The sequence below is a fragment of the Thalia democratica genome, chromosome 5, assembly GCF_965202585.1.
Source record: "Thalia democratica chromosome 5, ktThaDemo2.hap1.1, whole genome shotgun sequence".
In the NCBI taxonomy this organism is placed as follows: domain Eukaryota; kingdom Metazoa; phylum Chordata; class Thaliacea; order Salpida; family Salpidae; genus Thalia; species Thalia democratica.
The window spans coordinates 15498944-15521017 of NC_139169.1; the positions used below are offsets into that span (position 1 = coordinate 15498944).

A 22074-nucleotide genomic window follows, 5' to 3' on the forward strand; every position below is an offset into this window, starting at 1 on the left:
ATTGTTATACCTAAATGATAAAACGTATATCGTAGTTGTAAATTTAGTTTTGTTCTGCATCAAACGTTAACTAAATAAAAGGTTAGCTTTAATTTTATTTATCGTTGTCTTTTTGTGCTTTAGTTTATTAACCATAAGAAAAAACTTGACGTGAATCTCAACTTTTACCATTTAAAAATAATGCATAAAATAAAAATTGTTAAAAAGCATTGAAAAATAATCATACAGTTCCATTCCATTATTATAGTTTAATAACGTTGCCAGAATAAAGAAAATGTTTTACCTAAGCGTTTTTTATTTTCAGAGTGTTAGCTCATCCGTTTTATAATTTTAAACACAGCCACTTTATGATATTGCCATCGTACAACTAATGCTTTCAAGAATACCTGGCAAAGATCTAAGAATATTCATCATAAAAGTAAATTTCTGGTAAAAAAGTTATAATGTCAACTAAAATTTAAAAAGAAATTCAGAAACTTTGAAGCATTTGTCAAATACAGATTATCAACACTGCCTAAATTTTAATAAAATAAAGACTATAAAGAAACAAATGCGTATTTGAAAATAAATTTACTAATTATAAGTTAATCTAAAGCCTACATATTCTTAAAACTTCAAGCATTTAAAACGAAATTCAAAATTTTTAACCATTTGAACCGACAAAAACTGGTATTTTGGCTATTTTTATAAAAAAATAGTCTGACGCGTACAAACTATAAGCTTACTAGTAATTAGGATGAATAAAAAATGCAGCTCATCTTTCATTAAAATTCTGCCGAGGAAACACTATTTTATCATTTTTTGTTACTAGTTTAATTAAAAACATGCTTAATAAATAAAATTTAGCTTGAATTTTGTGCTAAAAGTAGTAAGTTATAAACTATTTTTGGTCTACTAATTCTTGGTTACGAATTACTTTTGTTAAGTGATTTTATTCAAATTAAGTTTTAAATCTTGTTTATAAAAGATATAGAATTACTGTATTAGGATGTAAAACTCTAAGTTTTTAATAATTAAAAAGTCTCGTAAAACAATAATTTTATTGATTCACTTTGCTTAATGTTTCATCATGTGATTATTTACCACTAGAAGCAGTAAAGAGCAACAAATTCGCAATTTGTAGTTAAATTTGGAAATAAACAGTTTTAAATCGATGAAAATATTTTACGTTTTCATACTGATACATTTATATATTTACCTAATTTTATTTTCACAAGGATAAAGAAGCATTCCTAGCTCATTAAATCTTGAAGATACTTTAATTAAATTGGGAATTGCAAGATGTAATTATTATTTTAGTTGTTGGAAAACTTGTTACTATTTTTATACTTGGCTTCTTTTCAAGCAAAACTACCAATGCTAATGTAGTAATTTACAAAACATACAAATACCCTTAACTTTAAACTTCAGTTTTAAGATAAATCTATTTACAAAAAAATACATGATGCTTAGGTTGCAATTATTAAGTATTTATATAAGATATAAAGTTATTAGCCAAAATAAACTTTTAATAACAAAATATCAACATATACACAGATACATTTGGCATAATTTATTCTATGATGGAAAGTGCAACGAAATAATCTCGATAATAACTGCATTTTATTAACTTTTTAAAAGTAATTTTAAGAATGTATTGTAAAAAAATCTATATATATATAAAAAGTAAAAGTTAAGTTTTATGTCTGGAAGTAAAAATATTTAGAAGTAAAATAATCAATAATTAAAAAAAAAAAGTAACTTACTTCATTGTAGCACAAATAAATAAACATGATTTTATTTAATTAATATAAAATTGATATAAACTAAAATTAGAATATATTAGTAGTTAAACTCATAAAAAAAATAATAATCTAAAAGTTAATAATTAAATTAGAAAATAAACTCATTATCCTTTTTTAACAGTATTTAGCACCTTAAATTATATTATTATAAAATTTAGTTCAACAATTAGTAAAAAAGGCAAAAATATGCATATAAGTAGTGCGTTTAACAGTAAATAGTATTTATTTAAGTTGGGCAAATATTGGTTTTATGACAACAAATAAAAATAATCTTCATAGAATACTTTGGACCTGGGTAAAAAAAAAGAGATTTTCGTGATACATTTTTCCACAAAAACTCTTGCAAGGGAGTATAGCGCACAGATACATATAGGCAGAGGATTTGTACCATTCTTCAATGATATAAACCCTTTGACTACAAGAACTTAATGCGGTTTTTAGCCTACGGTAAATTACTTGAATACTTTAAAAATATAAAAAAATAAAAACGTTTTGAATATATTATCTAGTAAATTGGTTCTCAAAAGTGTGTGTTCTAATGCTGGTGTGCCCGTATATATTATAAATAATTAATTAAACCGAGTTATATTCAATTTAATTAATTACGAGAACCACTAAACTAGCTTAATTCAAAAACGTTTTATTTTAGGGTAATTACCAACGGCCATGTTGGGGATTGTACTAATGGTGGCCACCACAGTTGCCATGACCACTTCCTTGGTGATTGGACCAGCTCCCCTCCTTTCCTTTTTCCCGGCCCCAAACAGCACGGTTACCAGGGACCGCCGAACCCAAAGGAGGAAAATCGTTGTTTCCGTTCAGGGTGTTTCCCAGCGGTGGAAACATGTTGTTGCCGTTCAGGGTACTTCCCGCGAGTGAGGGGAAACTATTGTCGTCAAAACGACTGTTTCGCCCCATCATGGGGTTCGTGTTATGAAAGGCGAACGATGACGCATTAGGGTTCAGCGTCGACACCACTACCTGACCCTCTGACCCCTTGACTATCACGGGGGATTTCCAGCCGTCCGCGGTCGTCGTGGTAACGGGAAAGCCCGGTGGCGGTTGCTTTGAAAATCCCGGGGGTGGAGCGCCCGTTGCGTTGAAGCCTGGGGGCGGGCAGACTTTTTTGGGGCCCACCGTTGCCCGCAGCAGCTGGTCGCTGAGCGAGTTCACGTTTTGAACGTTTCCGTTTGCAGTTTGATGTCTGCTGTTCACTACGACTTTTGGAGATGCCTGAGGCTTCGAAGCGTCACCATTATCACACTCTTCTTTCAACTCCGGTTTGGCGAACACCGGTTTCTTGCTCGTGTGAAGACTCGCGGCTTTTTTGCTGCTCCCGTTGGGTTCATCCGTCAACGAAGGTTTGGCGAACTGTGGCTTCTTGTTCACGGCCAAGTCAACCCCTTTCTTGTGGCTCGCGTGCGCAAACTGGGGTTTCTTGTTTTGGTGCAAACTCTTGCCTTTGGGGTGGCACTTGTAGTCGGGGTCCTCCACCAACGTGGGTTTCGGAAACAAAGACTTTCTCTCAACTTCAGTATCTTTTTTCAAGGTTGGCCTGGCGAACACCGGCTTCTTGTTAGAATGCAGGTTGTCGCCTTTCTTGTGGCTCTTGTTGCTGTCACCTTCCATGAGCGTGGGCCTGGCGAAAGCAGGCTTCTTATTGGTGGGCAAGTTATCCGCTTTCTTGTGGCTGTTCGCAAACTGCGGGTTCTTGTTGCTATGAAGGTTGGCGCCTTTCGCGTGGCTCTTGTGGTTTTCCTTGTCGCTTCCGGCAAACACCGGCTTCTTGTTCATGGGCAACTGGCTTTCCTTCCTCTTCACTATGTCAGCTTCCTTTTTGGCGAACGCCACGCTCTTGTTGCTATGGAGACCCAGCCCCTTCGAGCTCCCGTACCCGTTGCCAGGGACGTCGTCGTCTTCGAACAGAGCGGGTCTGGGGAACTTGGACTTTTTCTGAACGGGCGCGAACTGCGGTTTCGGGGTCTGGATGTTTTTCGGCGGGAAGCACGGCGCCTCGTCTTTTTCTTCTTGGAATTCCCCCACGTTGACACCGTCGTCGGACGTGACTTCTTCGAACTCGCCGACGCACACGTCCTCGTCCTCCTCGTACTTGAAGTCCAGGTAGTCGGGCTCGATCGCCTCCTCCTTGAAGTACAGCGACTCGTCGTAGAAGTACTTGTTCTCCCCCCTTTCCTTGCGCAACTTGCGACCCCTGTGTTTGTTCATGCCGTTTCTAAAATAAAAATTTAAAAAAATGCTTTTGAACAAATGTTCACACAAAAAACTCCACAAATTTTAGTTTTTAACTACAAGTTTGTTAATAAAATATTTTCTATTAATTTAACTACATGTTATTAACTTGCGCACTCTTTTCATTTTAAAACTTTCAAAACATACTCTCTTTTATTTCAGACTTTTGAGAATTAATCAAAACAAAAACCTTCTCAGCACTTCGGCATCTTTCCTCACACTGGTTCCCTTCTGGTTGATGACCTCCTCAAGGTCGTAGTCGAAGTGGTAGTTGCGGTACTGCTTGTCGAACATGTACATCGGCACCACCTTCTCGCAGTGGACGTTGTACGCCCCCCAGTCCTCGAACCCGTCGAATACCACCTGAGAATATTACGTAATTATTTAAAAAAGTTGTTAAAATTAAAAAAGTTGATAAATTTACATGTGATATGATGGAATAAAATGTGAATATCAACTGTGTATTGGGTGGGAGGGTTGGGTGTAAATATAATAGTATAAAGTGTTTATAAAAAAGTATTTTATTTCTTTATATATTCGTCGAAAACAACCTGTAATTGAAAATGTGAATCAACTTGAGCTTGTTTAGTTAGATGGGAGGCTGAGGCGTAAGTAAAACAGTGTAAAGTGTACAAGTAAAACAATATAAATAAAACATTACAAATTTATTTTATAAGTGTACAAATAAAACAATATAATTTTTATTCCTATTACTATTACAGTGGAAATTAGCATAAGATGCAAACAAATTAAGTATCATATAAATGTTGGGTGGGTGTATACGATTAAATGGGGGAGTTTAGAGAGAAAAATTAAAATTACTTGTATTCGTCAAGTACTACCTGTTAAGTGATGCAAAGATATGTATCAAAAGAAATAACATACCATTGAAATTAATTGTTAAAACATAAATTAAAACTACTTGTATGCATTTAGCAATTAATACCTGAGTTGAAGGGGGATTCGAGAAATATCAAAAATATAAGTGTTGTAGTCGATAATAAGAGTATTTATAATGGTGTTTAATACAACTGTAGCTAAGTGTTAATGGAGTTGTCAGTATTTTTATTTATTACAAACAGTAGAATAGAATATTTGTTGTTGTGTTTGAAACAACTTCTAGAAGGCTTTTTAATTATGTTATACATTTTATAATTTTTATACATTATTTTCTCTAAGTTTAAAACAAAGACAATTGTATACAATAATAGCAGGTTTTGTTTAACCAAATATAAAATAAAGTAATCAAGTATACATGCAGATTATTTAAACTTGAAATGCGATTATCCACTCAATTTTCTGTGAAGGTAAAGCAAATACAATTAAACAATTTTAAAGGTTATACAACTCCATTTTATATGTAATAAAAACATTTTGTGCTAAAATAAAAACACATATACCCATATAACCTGAGATAATTTATTTATACAATCGAAAGTACTGTTTTTAGTTTGTGTGACAATTTTAAGTTTCAACAACAACTATCAAATAAACTTTATCACATATTTCATCACTATTCGCTGAATTTCAAAAAACTATAACCAAATTATTGTAATTTCCAAACGCAGTTTGCGTAAGTGCAAATGATAACATGAACATTATGTGTGCTTAACATGTTGTACAAACAAAATTAAAATGTAAACACAACTTGTTTTTATTGCCTACAATATGCAGTTTATTTGTAAATTTAAGATTTCTTTTAAAAGTATTTGCTTTTATAAAACAATAAACTAGTAAATAACTTCATTAAGTGTTGTTCAATTTTACCTACTTTTAATTATTAATACTACAAATTTTTGGTAATCTTACTTTTATTTAAGTGCTCATAACGATATTGATATGAGATGCATAAAAACCAAACATATGTAAGAGTTATACACAGAAACAAAATTATAAATTAAAATATAAAATCATATAAACATGCAGTCATTTGTAAACAGTACCAATTTCACTTCTAAAATTTGACTTAAATTTTTATGTAACATTAAATTTTCTCAACTGTTTCAATTTTAATTTATAAACTTATGTATTTTTTGTTGAATAACTTAATGAAAATAGATATAGTTAAGAAAATAAAACACCATCTTCTGTATTTCGATTGAATACTTTATGAGAATGTTTCATTATGTAATTACTAAATATACAGCTATTTTCATTTAATTGTGCAGAAACTTTATAACATTATTGTTTATAATACCAAATTGTAGCAATTAAAAACCTGAACATTTACATTTTTGAACATTTTCTGCTTTTATACTAAAACTTAACCATTTGTTACAAAACTGTTTCATTTCATTGATATTTAATTACTTTATAATTAATACTAAAAAGCTATATTTATAAAAAAACTTTCAAAAACTTCCGAAAAGAATACAAATTACTTAATTTGTTTTTACAGTGGCCGACCGATCAAAAAAAAAACTTTAAAAAGTTTCGAGAAAATAGTTTCAAGTATTTAAACTGTTTGTTTTGAATGACGTACTTAATATATGATGAGTGTGCAAAAACAAAACATTAAAATTAAAAAAACTAGTAACTTCACATGAATTTTTATGGAAAATCTAATATTGAAACAAAGCTACTTTTCCAAAGTTTTTAAAGGAAATTAGCTAAAAAATAAAGTTAAACATAAAATATGAAGTACATTTATAAGATTAAGTTAAAAATAATTTTTAACGTTTGATAGTATTATAACTTTTAAGACAAAAATAATTTTCAAACCATGTTTTTCTTTATAGTAGAATTGAAACTTTCAATATTAACACAGTAAGTAAACTACCGTGTAGAACTACAAGTTAATAATTAATTGATAACTTAACTTTTTAGAGGTTTTTAACTTTGATTTATATATATATATTTATTTATTTTTTCTAATTGGTTTGTATATTCCGCGTTTTTAAAAATATCTTTTTCACTGAACTAAACTTAATGAAGCATTAATGTATAAAATGTATAATAAATACACTGTTATATAAAAAAGAGAGTGCCTACAAATAACTTGATGAAAAATTCACTTTGTTATGAAATTTAAAAAAAAATATTTACTGTCATGAGTTGTGAAAAACTAAAGCATTAATAAATTTTAATAATTGTAAAAACATATTTTATAACTTTTCGTTTAATATTTTTCACAAAGTATAAAACAATATGCAAGACTACTTTTTCATAAAAAGTTTTATACGAACTTTAAAAGTGTACTGCAAAAATACATCATAAGATTGATATTTGTTTTACGTCTTAAAGAAAGTTCAAAATTAAAAATAAACATATGCAACAAACGTTATCAAAATGTTCACAATAAGTCAGCCATAATACTTTTTACACACTTGATTTATTTCAAATAAGTACAAAGAAAATACTTCAAGAACTACAAACCAGAAAGAAATCCTGTATTATTCTTAAAATTCCAACAGGATGATATTGATTTTCTATTTCAAATGTTGAAATTAATAATATAATATTTTTATACTGAAATGGAAATAGCTTTTAATTAAGTAATTGTAACAACAAGTGAGTATTTATTTTTTAAATAGAATGCAATAATAGTTTTAACTAAACATTTTTGTTTAACTTTTATTTATATATATTTTATACTGATATTATTATCTCTTATATTCTTATACAAAGTTTTTTTTAAGAAAGATATAACTTTAATACAAAATTATGACTAATTAAGATAATTAATGCACAGATATACAACATATGCCTTTTATACTACTAATTAGTTCCATTTTACATAATTAGTTAGTTTTCAATTATTTCTGACTAAATGAGAGAAATTTTTAAACACTGAGCTAATTTTAGTGCAAGTAATTGTAATTGACGTTAAATAAATACCAAAGGAAGAAGAGTAAAATCAGATTTTACTTTATTTTACTATTTTTTAATCATACTAGATATAAATTAATCTTTGATATTTTTTGATAACGTAAATTTATCTAAGAAAATTAAGGTTATCTTATTGCAGCTATTCTAACATTTACATTTTAACTAATGATTTTTGACATTAATATTTAATTGTAAAGTTTTAAAATGTAAAATTTAAAACCCCGTATTTTATAAACAATTTTTAAGTCTGATATTGTTTATATTTAGAAAAAGCAACTGATTGGTCATTGTATATTAGATATAAATGTTTTTGTTTGTTTGATGATCTATTAACAGAAATAATATTTTTACATGAAGTACTGTATAAGTAATATACTGTGTAGTAGTTAAGAAAAATTTGGTTTTCAGTGAATATCTTTTAATTAAATTTTAACATTTAAAACTTAAAATAATACTTCACCAATTTTACAAATTAAAATTAACATTTTTGTAAATCAAACAAACTTTAAAAATATTAAACTTCTAATTTTAAGTATTAAATCTGAATACTTAGCATTTATTTCAATTTTCTTGACAATTGAAATTAAGTAATTGTGACAAAGTGTTTATATATCAAATTCTTAATATAAAAATCAGAATCAAATTCTAATACAAAAAGGGAGTGTTTTTATAAATATCATTGCTTGATAAAACAATTTTTTATACTTCGTAATGATTGAATACAAACATAGTTCTGTTATTATAAGCTTTTTACGACAAACTAAAATAGTTTAAAATCAGGAACTTTGTATCAAATTTTTAAAGCTTTTAATTTTTTGTTCTATGTTTTTTTTAATCATGAACATTTGAATAATTTAACGTTTCAAGCAAAAAAATTTTGTTTTTGTTTACCACAACATATTACATAAACTTTTCGACAACTTAAAACCGTGCATAAATAAGTACAAGAGTGTTTGAAAATAAAAGGAAATGTTTACTTTAAGTGTATCTCGAGATTAACTGATTTGGATAAAATATTAACAAAGTTGAAAGTAACACATGTTTTTACAATTTCTAACAACTTAAAAGTTGTTTTAACAAAAGAACATTGCTGAATTATTAAATAACAAAGGTCACTATAAAAAGTAATTTAACGACCAAACACTACAATATTTACTTTTATAACATTAATTAAACACATCGTATCACATAAGCTTATTTTTACACTTTTTGAATTTATTACAATAGAAAATTATTATATAAATTACTTAAAAGGGAGTAGTTTGTATAGTTAATTATATAACTATATCACAGTATTATTATAAGCGAGATTAACTTATTTCGACTACTAAAAAACTTTACTACTTATACTTAAATGACTTAAATTAACTTAGTATAGCAGTATATAATTTAAAATAAACTAAGTTAAAAAAATAGTATTAATTTATTTATTAAGTATTAGGATTATATAAAAAACTAGTAAATCTAGACTAATTATTAGTAACAATTTTTGAGATAAACACTCATAATATTTCCAATAAATAAGAAATTGTTAATTATTAATCTAAAATTAAGATTTTTAGAAATAAAATTATAATCAATAACGTTTATGTTTTTTTATCCTAGTACCTGATTTAAACACACTATAAAAAATTAACTTTAGATGCTTTTAAACATTTACAACTCCATACGAAACAGTGTTGTGTATTTTTTATTAGGCTAAAAAAACTTTAAGCTTATAAACGTTTAATTCATATACTACCAGAAAAACTTTAACTAAGTATGCTAAAACCATACAAAACAATTTTGAATACTCAAAAATTGTAAAAACACTAAGACTTATACTTGACTTTTACAAAAATTATTACCTTTTATACTTTTTTTTTGCTGTAGATAATCTATGAAGCAAATTCAAAACGTGATAATGATCAAATTTTACAGAAAAATACTAAATTATGCATCTTTTTCGTTGAGATAAAAAATCAAACTTAACACTTAACTGTCAGCTTTAATTTAATTTAGTAGTTATACAAATAAAAATAATTAAAATGTTTCCTAATTTGAATTTAAAACAATAATCATGTTTTATATTATGAGCTGACCAACTTTTCAAAAAGCTATAATCAACTGATAGTTTTTATGCTTAAATTAATCTTTAATTAAATATTATACTTGCAAAATTTTATAGACGGATACAGATGAGTAATGAAGGGAAAATAAGGAAGTTATTTACTTAATTATCTCTAGAGTTCAATAAATAAGTATTTTAGGAAACATAGATTAAAATATAATAAACAATCAGCATGTTACTAAATAAAAACTAAAACAGCAAAATAACTTTAGTTTTTTTTAAGTTAAATAAAGCACATTAAACTTATTTAATGCTTCTTACTTGTGAATATGTAAACTATTGTTAGTTAAATTTGTTTATTTTTTATATAATACGCTAATACTTAAAAGTCTGAATTTTTTAAACTTATAAGTTTTTAGCATAAAAAAGTAGCATTACAGTAAATCATACTTTAATCTCTTTAAAATTTCAGAAAGTTAAATCTGTATTTTAAAGGTTAATAACACGAATCTTATTTAATACTTTTTTTTTAATATTCAACTAACACTTTAACTTTTAATATACAATTAAAAGTAGGTCTTGGACGGCTAAAAAGTTTTTTTTTATAAAAAAATTAACTTTTTATTTTAAAAGATTTGACAGATTTTAAAAAATAACCTGATTATTCTGTTTGTGTCTTTGGTTACTAAAACAAATGTACTTGTTTACAAAAAGTACATGTCTAATGTTTGTATAGACTTCTTCAAACTTTAAACTACATATTAAAATCAAATGTTTCTTATGTGATTCTATTCAGAATAGTGTATTTATTTAACCTTATTTAGTAAACAGATATTCTTAGTGATTACTCTTAAAAACAATGATTAAATCTTTACGGCTTCAAAAATAACATCATTTTTATCAGAAACAAAAAACATGCTAAATAAACACACCTAAGTCCTTATCAAATTAAATATATGCTATAGGGCACAGACAATCCTTGTATTAGCAACAAATATTACAAAATTCAACAACGAAACTAATAGACAAACATCAACTTTTTTACACAATATTCAACATCAAAAATATTATCTTGCAGCAATCAAAGTTCAAACCAAATACCAACTTCTATAAATAACAGTATGTGCCCTTTAAATAAGTATTAAAAAAAATTAAGAGCATAAACACTTGAAAAGTGGAGTACTGTATTTTCGAGAAAACATTTTCAACATGCTATAACTTTGGTGCAACCTATATTCAAATAAAATTGCATGTTAAAAAGTAACTTTATCACACTAAACTCGGTTTTTACATATTTTCCTTTAAAATTAAAGTAATATATATATATATATCAGCTATCGGGAAATATTCATAACAATACCTAAAACATTTACTTATGTGTTTTAATTGTGGAACTTTTTAGAAATTTCACACACTACAATACTAAAAGTGAACAACTAATCATTTCTTATTATTATTTTCAGACTTTACATTGTTGTTGTAACAGATTACTCTGTATTTACAACTTAACTAATTTAGTAAAAAAAATTTTATACTTCTTCTAATAATTACTCACAACAGTGTATCATTACTAAGTCATAGGGATGTTAAATCACTTTTTTATACCTTGATTTTGTTTTAGAGAGTTGAAACTGAGCTACAAAATTATTTTTACAGATTTTAAATATTTAACTCATTTTTTTAAGATGTAGTCAGTAAAAACCGGAATGTACAATAAGTTCCTAATGGGAGGAGAAACTAAAACAGTGGATAGTTAGAAATCCTTGAAAATCTATCTCCTACTACCGTTTTTGAGATGTGTATTTTAAGTTTTTAGGAAATCTTAATTGCAATATTTTAAAAATTCTAGTTAAATATTTCTCCTGTGTAATATTTTTTTTGTTAAAAAACAAAAAAAAAATGTTTTCTTGGTCACATTCCTTGTTTTTATTCGCCACTGTTGATTTTCTAAATATTGCCAGGAATATTTTCTGAAATGTGAAATTTCCATCTCAAAAAAAAACTGCAGCAGGAGATAAGTGTTTTTAAGTTTCTAAACCAAACATAAACGTACCACTTTATAATCTCAATCGTACTTATTTCTTCGCTGATACCACTTGAAACTAATTAACAATAATTATAAACAAAACCACTTAATATTCTTACAATAGTATGTATAAGTGTAAAGAAACCCTGTTGCTACAGATTTACGCCATTTTTCTAATATTTCTAACACAAAACAACGTACCACTTTATATTCTTCCTCGTACTTGTTCCTCCTCCGGTGCCACTTAAAATTAACCAACATAATACAAAACAACAAACCACTTTATATTATTCCTCGTACTTGTTTCCCACAAATAATTAGTATAACAAACAACGTACCACTTTATACTCTTCCTCGTACTTGTTTCTCCTCTGGTACCACTTAAGATTAACTAATATAATATAAAAAACAACGTACCACTTTATACTCTTCCTCGTACTTGTTCCTCCGCTGGTACCACGCCTTGTACCACTTGCCCTCATCTTCGAAGAACGCCATGCACGGGTCGCCCACCTTCCACACGATGCACGAGCAGTTCTCCCTGCCCTCCGGGTCGAACGTGTTCAGTTGGTACAGCTGGCTCTGAAGAGAAAACAAAATCTATTAGTATATATATATATATATATATATTTATTTATTGAAATAGCGATTTTAAAAATTCTGTTTAATTCAGAATTTTTTAAATCGCCATTTCAATAAATTATTTAAAAGCCCTTCAAGTGGGCTCAGTAGAAGGTGTTAAAGTTTGAACATTAACCTTATTTTATATATATATGTATATATGTAGGCAATATAATTTTGTATATCATTAAGTTAAATCCTGCTGTATGAAGCATTAGTAAAAAAGTCGTACTGTGTTCAGCATGTACAACTGACTCTGTTTTTTTAATTTTAGTATTTCATATTTTACTATTTATATTTTTATAAAAGTTTAACTTTCAAAAAACAAGTAAAACCCGTTTAATACATGACTTAAAGTTAAATCAAAAAAAAAGTTTTATTTTAGACAAAATTTTCAATCAAAATTCAGTACAACCTCATAATACTTATAATGCTTTCAAACAGCAAAATTATGTCTGTTGCAATGACTTGTTACAAATTTATAACTAATAAGTTTACTATTTAATTAAATATTAGTAGTAAATCAAAACTTGTTCAATTGACTCTGTTTTTAAAATTTTTTAACATACATTTTTATAAAAGATTAATTTAAAAAAAAACCTGTTTACATGTACGACCTTTAAGTTAAATTAAGTCTGTTGTGGAAAGCATTTCAACTATTAGTAAAAATATATTACGTTCGGTCAACCGGTACAGGTAGGTCTTATAAAATTAATATATTTCAAGTGTAACAACTAAAGACTGTATGTAGTAGTGTTATTATAAGTGTGCACCTGTGCACAGTGGGTTTCAGGAAACACTGTTAAACGATAGAAAATAAAAATTGAAAGTTGATCTAATAGATTATAGTTGTAAGTTGACTATGTGGTAAGAAACCTATATAAAAAGCAAAACAAAGTTTTTTTCATGTAAATTAGTATAAGATAAAATTTGCGTGAAATAAGAATTTAATTTTTGAGATGAAAAATAATAAAAAAATTTGGTAGGCGTAAACAGTTACCTTAATATTTTATTGCGTTATTAAATGTTTTATAAATTTAAAAACTTTTTGAAACAAACAACTATAAATTATTAATGTATATATGTGGAAATTGTTGTAAAATTCACGAAACTAAATAAACAAAACTAGTTTTATTGGCTATAAAAGAATAAAGAATACATTTTTCAATACTAAAACTAACAATAAAATTCTTAGTTTATTTGAAAACTTATATAAATTAATTTAAATTTAAAAATTTTATAGAAACATTGTAAACCCATTAAGCATTTCTAAAACAAAAAGTTTTTTTTCTCGCCCCGCTGTAAAAGGTAATAAAAGTTTCGATCTGTTTGCAGTAATAATCAATGTTTACCATTAAACTGTTTCAAATAAACCAACAAAGATTTCAAAACTATCTTGTAGGTGAAAGGTTCAAATCCATGTAAAATAAGTTTTTTTTGCTCTATACGTCAGTGAACTTGAATGCGTGATATTTGTAGCATGAAAACAATTCATATGAAAATTACATTCATTTTATTTTAGTTATTATAAAAAGGACTTGTTCGTTTATTCGGTCATACACCTAACAGTATGAAGTTAAAATGGTTTTATAATTTGTGACTTTAGTAGTAAAATTTTATGAAATGTTTTATGGCAAAGTATTACACATACCTTTTTTATCACTTACATGTCGCTTTAACAACTACTGTGCTAAGACATGTCTGATCTTTAAACATATATGGAAGCCGGATAATACAAATAACTGAAGTATTAAAAAACTTTTTTAATCAGTATTTAAAATTTGTTTATTGACTTTACTTTAAAACTAAACTTTACTCAAGCAGCTCTTGAAGAAACTCGCTTAATTCAGAAGTACATTTGTTTTGCTTCTTTGAAGTTGAAAATATTTACAATGGAGAACAAATATTGAGTAACATCCTAACCTCAGTCAATTTTTTGTTTTTTTTTAATAGTTAATGGAGATTTCGAAACTTTGCAAGTAGATACCAAAGAATTCCCAAGGACAATGCAGTATAAACACAAACGTTTACAAAAGTTTATTTAAATTGATAACTTGTTAGTGGTTAAAAGTTTATAATATTTTAATCATTAAATGATTTTATCAGTTTGCAAACATAACAGTTTAAATAGAAAAAATATCTAGAACAACTTAATAAAAATGTTTAAATTTTTAAAAAAGTAAATAAAACTGTATATTTAAATCATAAATATTGTTATTTTAATTAGTTTAGTTCAACATGATATCAGATATTTTTTAATGAACTTCTGAAAGTATATCTAATTTTAATTTGGTGGTTTTTAAGGTTTTAATTTTTCAAATTTTTTCCTTTATCAGTATAAAAGTTTGATAAAAACTTTTAGTAATAAAAATATGTACTATAAAAATAGTTAATTTTTTTTTTACAAAATCAAATATACTTGCATATTTAAAGCTCTAGCTTTTGTAAACCCTTTTTACTTAATTTGTAACAAATATATAAATTAGAATATTGTAAAAAATGTACTTTTTAAATTAAGTATTCACTTCTTGCTAAAAAAATAACAGTAAACATTAATGTATAAGTACTTAGTACATTTTTCTGATTAAATCTGTTAAAACTTAATAGACGCAATTTTTATTTATATAATGCTTAATAACCACTACAAGTATTAAAATATCAGCTAAAAAGATTATAAAAGCTGATAAAAAAAACTGAACTTTATAAATAGATAAGACGTAATAAATTTTACAAGGTCACAAAGCAATAAAACTTTATCAGTTTAAATTTAATTATTTATGTTTTAATTTTCTTTTTTTATATAGTAGTAAAAAAATATCGTTCAAAAATAGACTTCACAGTTTCTTAACTTTAATGTAAAACTTTATCGCTGCCAGACATCTAAAAATTTAATGATTTTTTGTTATGTTTGGTGCAGTGTAGCCAGGCAAAAAACAAACTTAATTTAATGTTTTAACTCTTGAAATATTTTATCTAAACAATAAATATTAAAATGTTTACCTTAAAATGTATCTTAACTGAGGTTAAACATGTTTTTTCAAATCCATTGAAAATTACAAACAACAGCGTAGATAAAGGATTTTTTAATTCTTTGTGTTGTTGCTCAAATTTATTAGATTCAACAACAAATGATTACCTTTGTACAGTTATAAATATTGTTCTTGATTTAAATTCAGCATGACTAAACAAGGACTGAACAACATGACCACTAGTAAGACGAAAGTAAAGAAAGTTTATCAACTCAAATAGGAACATGTTTGACTGAAGTTATAAAAAACAAAAATAAATTGATTTTTTATTAATTTTTTTTTGATTGTTTGGCTCTAACATAAAAATAGAAAACAATAAAATTAGAACAAAAACTACTTTTTGACTCAAGTGTGTTTTTTAGTTTTACTAACAGGACAAGTTAAAAATTATAATGTTTATTAACAACTTTTGTACCAAAAAATCTTTTTGCAAAATGCGCTCAAACAATTGTTAAAAAAAAATCATCAAATTTTTCATGAAAGTTTTTATTTTAAACTAAAATTGGAATAATTAATATTTTATAATTTTCTAGCATAACTTTTATTTTAAATAAAAACGATTTTTTTCAAGTCAGACAGATTAATAAATAAAGTTAAAGTAAATAACCTAAAGCAGATAAAATTTTACTAATCCATTTTTTTTTACTAATGCTTACTTTAATCTCATTCATTCTTAGAATAGATGACTAAAATTATTGGCAGTATTACTAACTTTTTTTAATTACATAAAAGCTTTTTTAAATAACTTTTGTATTGTCAATAAGCTTTTAGATCAGATAGAAAAATTAAATTAAATCTCAAGTCATACAAGAAACAAATTTTAGTCTATACTTTTTAAATTTGAATACTTATCATTTAAAAAAAAACCACAGCATTTTCATATTTAAATAATAAGAGTGGTAGTTTGCTAGTACAAACTTTTATTTTCAGAGCAAAACGCTAATTAACACTACAACTATTATATAATATTATTAAGAAAATATTTTCATGTGAATATAGTATGTACTAAAATTTCAAACTTAAGATTATAAGGCCACAATGTTTGCCTTCTTTTTATTTAATTTATGACGTTTGATCACACGTTTAAAACTGCAAAAATACAACAAACAAAAAATACTTTTCTTTATGTATATGCATACGGATATAGATAAAGAACTTGAAACTTTTAATCTGTGCTTCTAATAATTTCTTTTTAACGGAAGACTATACATTTTAAGATTTAAAAAATGTAGGTTAAAGTTTTAGCATCTAAAAAAGGTTCAGTTCCAAAATTATCAAATCGAACTTTTTTTGTTAATTTCAAAAGTTCATTTGCGACATACATACGAGCAAAAGTTTATTTTCTTAAAATCTATAAATAGCCAAACTTTTGGCATTTGAACTTGTGTACAATTTTTAAAAAAGTCTTATGATTTTAAACAGCTTTTTTACTAGTATAAACTTTAAGACTAAACAAATTGATTGGCCAATTTTCTCAAACTGCTAAAAGTATTTTTTGGTAAACTAGCATTTTCATTTATTTTATATTCTTATATTTAGTCTAAAATTATACGGGGTAAATATTTGAAAAACTATTAAAAAATAAATTCACCTGCATGAAAGTGAGTTCAAGTTTTTCCTCCTTTACTTTTTCCAGGTTCCAGAAAGGAACGTGAACCTGGGCAGTGTGTTTCTTAGGGTCCACGTGCGTTACCTTGGTAATAGAAATAAACAGGGTGAAATTTTTATACATTTACACGTGGGTTACCTCCTTGACAGAAATATTGTTTAATTACCTCGATAACATTAAAGTTTAATTTGGCTACAGTAAGTAAATGCATTACATTAGGAGCTTGGTTAACTTCAAATGCAAACACATTACAGCTAAGTGATAGTAAAAACATTGCAACTTAATTGTAAATCCAAAATTTAAAAAGCTCATTATGACTTACAAGGTTGCTAAACATTTTTTGAAAAATTTTCCAGGTATTGAAACTAAAAATTTTTTCGTCTATTTTTAGTACAAAATAACAAATTAGGTAAAAAACTCCGTTAAATTGTAACAAAATATTTAAAAGATACTGTGGTGCTACTCTAAATGTACTTTATAACAAATAAAGTTCAAATAATAACAAAAAAACAATATTTTACATAATAGATTTTTGGTATCTTATCTGAACTTTATTACTTTACTATAAAAGTTGTTACAAATTCCAAAGTTTTTTTGTGATTTTTGTTAAAAATTCCAGGTTTTTCACGTTTTTTTTTTTTTCAAATTTCCTCTCATTCCAGGTTTTTTCTGTATTTATCCCATAAATCTTAATTGATAGTAAAAGTAAAATATTCAAATAAATACTGAAGAAGTTTAAAAAGAGCTTTAGCAACATAGATTTCAACTAAATTTTATTGCAATTAACATGTAGTACTTATACTCATTCACCTTTTTAAGTTTTATATATAATTTTTAAAATATTTCTTACCTTTGCAACATAAAAGTCATTTTTGTACCAAACAGCGCAATACTGTCCAGCAAAATACCGAAGTTTGGATGGCAGTTGATCTAAAAAAAAAACTAAGTTTAATTTAATAACATTTTATTGTACTATTTGTTTATAAAAATTTAAAGAAATATATTAAAAATACAAAATATCGAAATTAAGATGGCAGTTGATCTGAAAAACAGAATAATTGTAAAAACTATTAATATTATTGTACTTTTCAATTCTAATCATCAAGTAGTTTATATAATTATTGAATTGTAAACAACTAACATTTGATTGCATTACTTAATTATAATCATAAAATAGTTTTAATAGTTAATGCAATTATTTTAATAACTTCTAATATTCCAGGTTTTATTTTCAAAACAGTTTTTCACTCAAAAATAAGACTTGGAATAAGTATGGTTAACATGTAGGAAAAAATTAGGCTTAATTTAAATTAAAACTGTCAATAAAGTATGAATTGAAAGTTAATCTTAAATAAAAAAACAAAATATAAAGTTGTCATAAATTATCATATATTAGTTATTGTTTAAATGCAACTTTTCTTGCTTTACTTAAAAATATAATTCTAAGTAAAAATTTCATATGACATGTTAATTAAGCACATGCGAATAATCGGATGTATAAAAGTTTTTCCATTTATTTAACTTTTAGAAAAATTTTAATTTTCTAAAATTACAAAAAAAAAAATAACCATTTATAAAACTAGGGGTAGGGAGTACAGCACATTTTTTTGGTCATATTGTAAAATCCATATGAGGAGTCTTGATTTAGATGTGTTTTGGTATCATTAAGAAGAATTAAAAAAAAAAATTAAAAAAATTCCTAAAAAACAAAAATGCACCCCAAAAAACTGATCTGGACCCAAAAAATCACATAATTTTTGATTTTTCGACTTAAATAGTAATAAAGTCACTCATACACGTCCTAGACTTATATATTATATCTTAAATGAAAGCTAATAATTATAGGCATACACTTAATGACATTTCAACTGCTTTTGGAATATTATGACGTCATAATCACACAAAATATGTAAATTTTATCTGTAAAATGGTGCGTTTTGAAAAATTAAGAAGCATAGCTAGTTGTCTAATCTAATTAAAACAAAATATTTTAAAATAAAACTTTGTAGATATACTTACTTACCTTTAAAATTTAGGTGATGTTGTATGTATATTAATGGGATATTTGATGTCATAATTCATTTAGCTATAAGTATTTAAAAATAACCTAAGAATGTTATTCAATTTGCATTACAACAACATAACGAAATACAAAAAAGTTATAATTTATTATAGGCAACATAATGTTGTATGGCATTAAACATTAAGTTAATGATTGCAAAATAAATAGAGACTAGTATATTAAAGAAATAAAGAACATTGCATAATAAAACGAACATTGCACTATATCATTTAGTATTAACATTTAAGATTACTGCAAAATGACTGATACTTTAAAAAATACTAGTATAAAATAACTGTCAAAAGATTGATAAAAATCTAACTGACTATATGTACATAATCTCATAAAAATACATAAAAACTACTTTTTAACTTTATGTAAAAGACATCTGTTCTACTATTAAATGTATTTGGACACGGTTTCTCAGTGAAAAAGTAATAGATCTTTCATTAGAAACATCCCATTCCCCATCAACTTTACAATCAAGAATAGAATCTAAATGCAAGTTTAGCAAATCACGTTTAGGTGAGTGTTTCCACTTAGAATTTCTTCTGTCTTGAACTCTCATGAGGTGGTCCATCTTATAAGTCCCATCATCATTTTTACCTTCACACATAGCAATATACCATGTGTCTGATGACCCTTCACTAATTAATGTGACATAAAAATTCCCTTCCATAATATCTTCATTTTTTTCTTTCTGTATATTGGGGGAAGAACCCCCTACAATTAATAATTCATCAGTGTTTGTTGGTAAAGAACATAGAGAGCACTCATCATCTTCTGCAACAAGAGCACATAAGTTTAAAAGTCTTTCTTCGTGAGTATTACCATTAACTTTAAAATGTTCTGGATTGTATAACACTTCAGATTTGTGAGACTCTCTAAAGTAAATTAACGAACAATAACTTCATTTCGATCAGGATGAGATTTTAAAATAGAACGCAGCTCTTCCACGCTCACTATAGGCCCACCCCAACTTTTACACAGTTTGAGACGTTTCTGCACATATTGATCCCTTTTTTAATTTTTTCCTTTATCTGTTTGAGCTTTAAACTTTTTTGATCTGCTACCCACCTTTGCTCCATCTCATTCAGAAATTGAACAACTTTATTAATTTTTTTTCATGTTTAGTTTGAAAAGAATCAGATATAAGTAATGTACAGTCATTTTTTATCCCTTTCGCTGTGAATCGTTGGTTCCTAAACTTTGCCACTGCTGCTCGCCTTCCAAAACCAGCAAGGTGTCTTTCAGATTCCAAGTTGTTTGTTGGGAGTCCAACCAGTTCTTCATTACTTAATAGGTTGAGCTCAGTAGCACGTGGTGGATTTGACAAACGAAACTTTCTAAAACCATATTCTCTACCTGTTGGCGATCAAAAACTTGAGCGGCATGGAGACACATCTCTCAATAAACATAATATCTAAAAGTGGTTTAAAGTGTTTTTTATATCTTTATCAACAAACAATTGAAATGACTTAGTAATATCTTTCTGGTTGATTGACTTCAGAATTCGTCATTCAAAATCATAGAAACTATAAGTAAAACCAGCAGAAGAATTTGCTTTTTATAATAGAAAAAAATTCCATTTTACAGACAAAATTTGCATATTTTGTGTAATTATGACGTCATAATATATCAAAAGCAGTTGAAATGTCATTAAAGGTATGCCTATATTTATTAGCTTTCATTTAAGATATAATATATAAGTCTAGGACACGTATGAGTGACTTTATTACTATTTAAGTCGAAAAATCAAAAATTATGTGATTTTTGGGGTCCAGATCAGTTTTTTGGGGTGCATTTTTGTTTTTTAGGAATTTTTTTAATTTTTTTTTTAAATTCTTCTTAATTAGACCAAAACACATCTAAATCAAGACTCTTCATGTGTCTAGCAAACATCACCCAAGTACTCCCTACCCCTAATAAAACTATAAGAAAAATTTCAATTTTCTTAAATAAATATGAAACATATAAATGTAACTCACTGTATAAAGTTGGTTTGTGGAGTCGATGAGACTGAAAAAAAACATCATGAGAAAATGAGTATTATGAGAAAACAACATTACGAAATATAAAAAAACTAATGTATGAGCTGATAATATAAAAATTGATTAAGTTGGTGTGGAAAATATAAACACACGCAAGATTAATGAGACTTGAAGAGTAAAAAGCATGTTTTTATTAAAAATATTCAGGTTTGTTCTGAAATATGTTTTTAAAATAAGTCTTGTGATATGGCCAGCTGTGAAAAAGTTTTTTTAATTCCAATTGAAAAGTTAATTCAGCCACATGAGAAAAAAAAACTTGAATAGGAAATGTGAAATTAAATGCCAGCACATTTACATTTTGCTTAATGCTAAGAACTTATATCTTTACAATATGTTTACTCGTACTTTTTTCAAAAGGTTTAAAAATACAAATATTGTTTTTTTTTTACTTCCTTGTTTATTTTAAATGAATAATAAAACTTCAATAGGAAGGATGTTAAAGATTTTTTTTTATGTTTCTATTTTTAATTGCCAACACATAACCTTATGATCTCTTAAAAGGACAACTAAAAATTTATTATAAGCTTTAAGCTTCTAATAGCTATGTAAGAAATTAAATACATGCAACTAGCAGCTAAATAAAAAAAAAAACTATATCGGTACACCTCATAAACATGTATAACTTTAGAGTTTAAAATTAATATTTCAAGTGAAATTAAGTTACTTTATATATACTACTATAAACTAAATTTAGCATCTAACATCACTCACCATTTTTGTAGTTTTTATCACTTGTAGATTGGCATTAAAAAAATTATAAAATT

The 22074-nt window shown here is 26.5% G+C and overlaps 1 protein-coding gene across 1 annotated transcript; it reads right to left on the reverse strand.

The window, feature by feature from the left end:
- Positions 1 to 1795: 1795 nt before the first annotated feature.
- LOC145835592 (uncharacterized) lies at positions 1796 to 22071 on the reverse strand. Its single transcript, XM_082943259.1, has 7 exons — positions 22022 to 22071; positions 21248 to 21278; positions 18048 to 18127; positions 17180 to 17281; positions 12356 to 12520; positions 4225 to 4397; positions 1796 to 4017 (listed from the first exon to the last, which is right to left on the reverse strand). Exons 1-7 carry the CDS (start codon positions 22022 to 22024, stop codon positions 2466 to 2468), a joined length of 2106 nt encoding a protein of 701 aa, XP_082799385.1. The 5' UTR covers positions 22025 to 22071; the 3' UTR covers positions 1796 to 2465.
- Between the last annotated feature and the right edge of the window lie 3 nt (positions 22072 to 22074).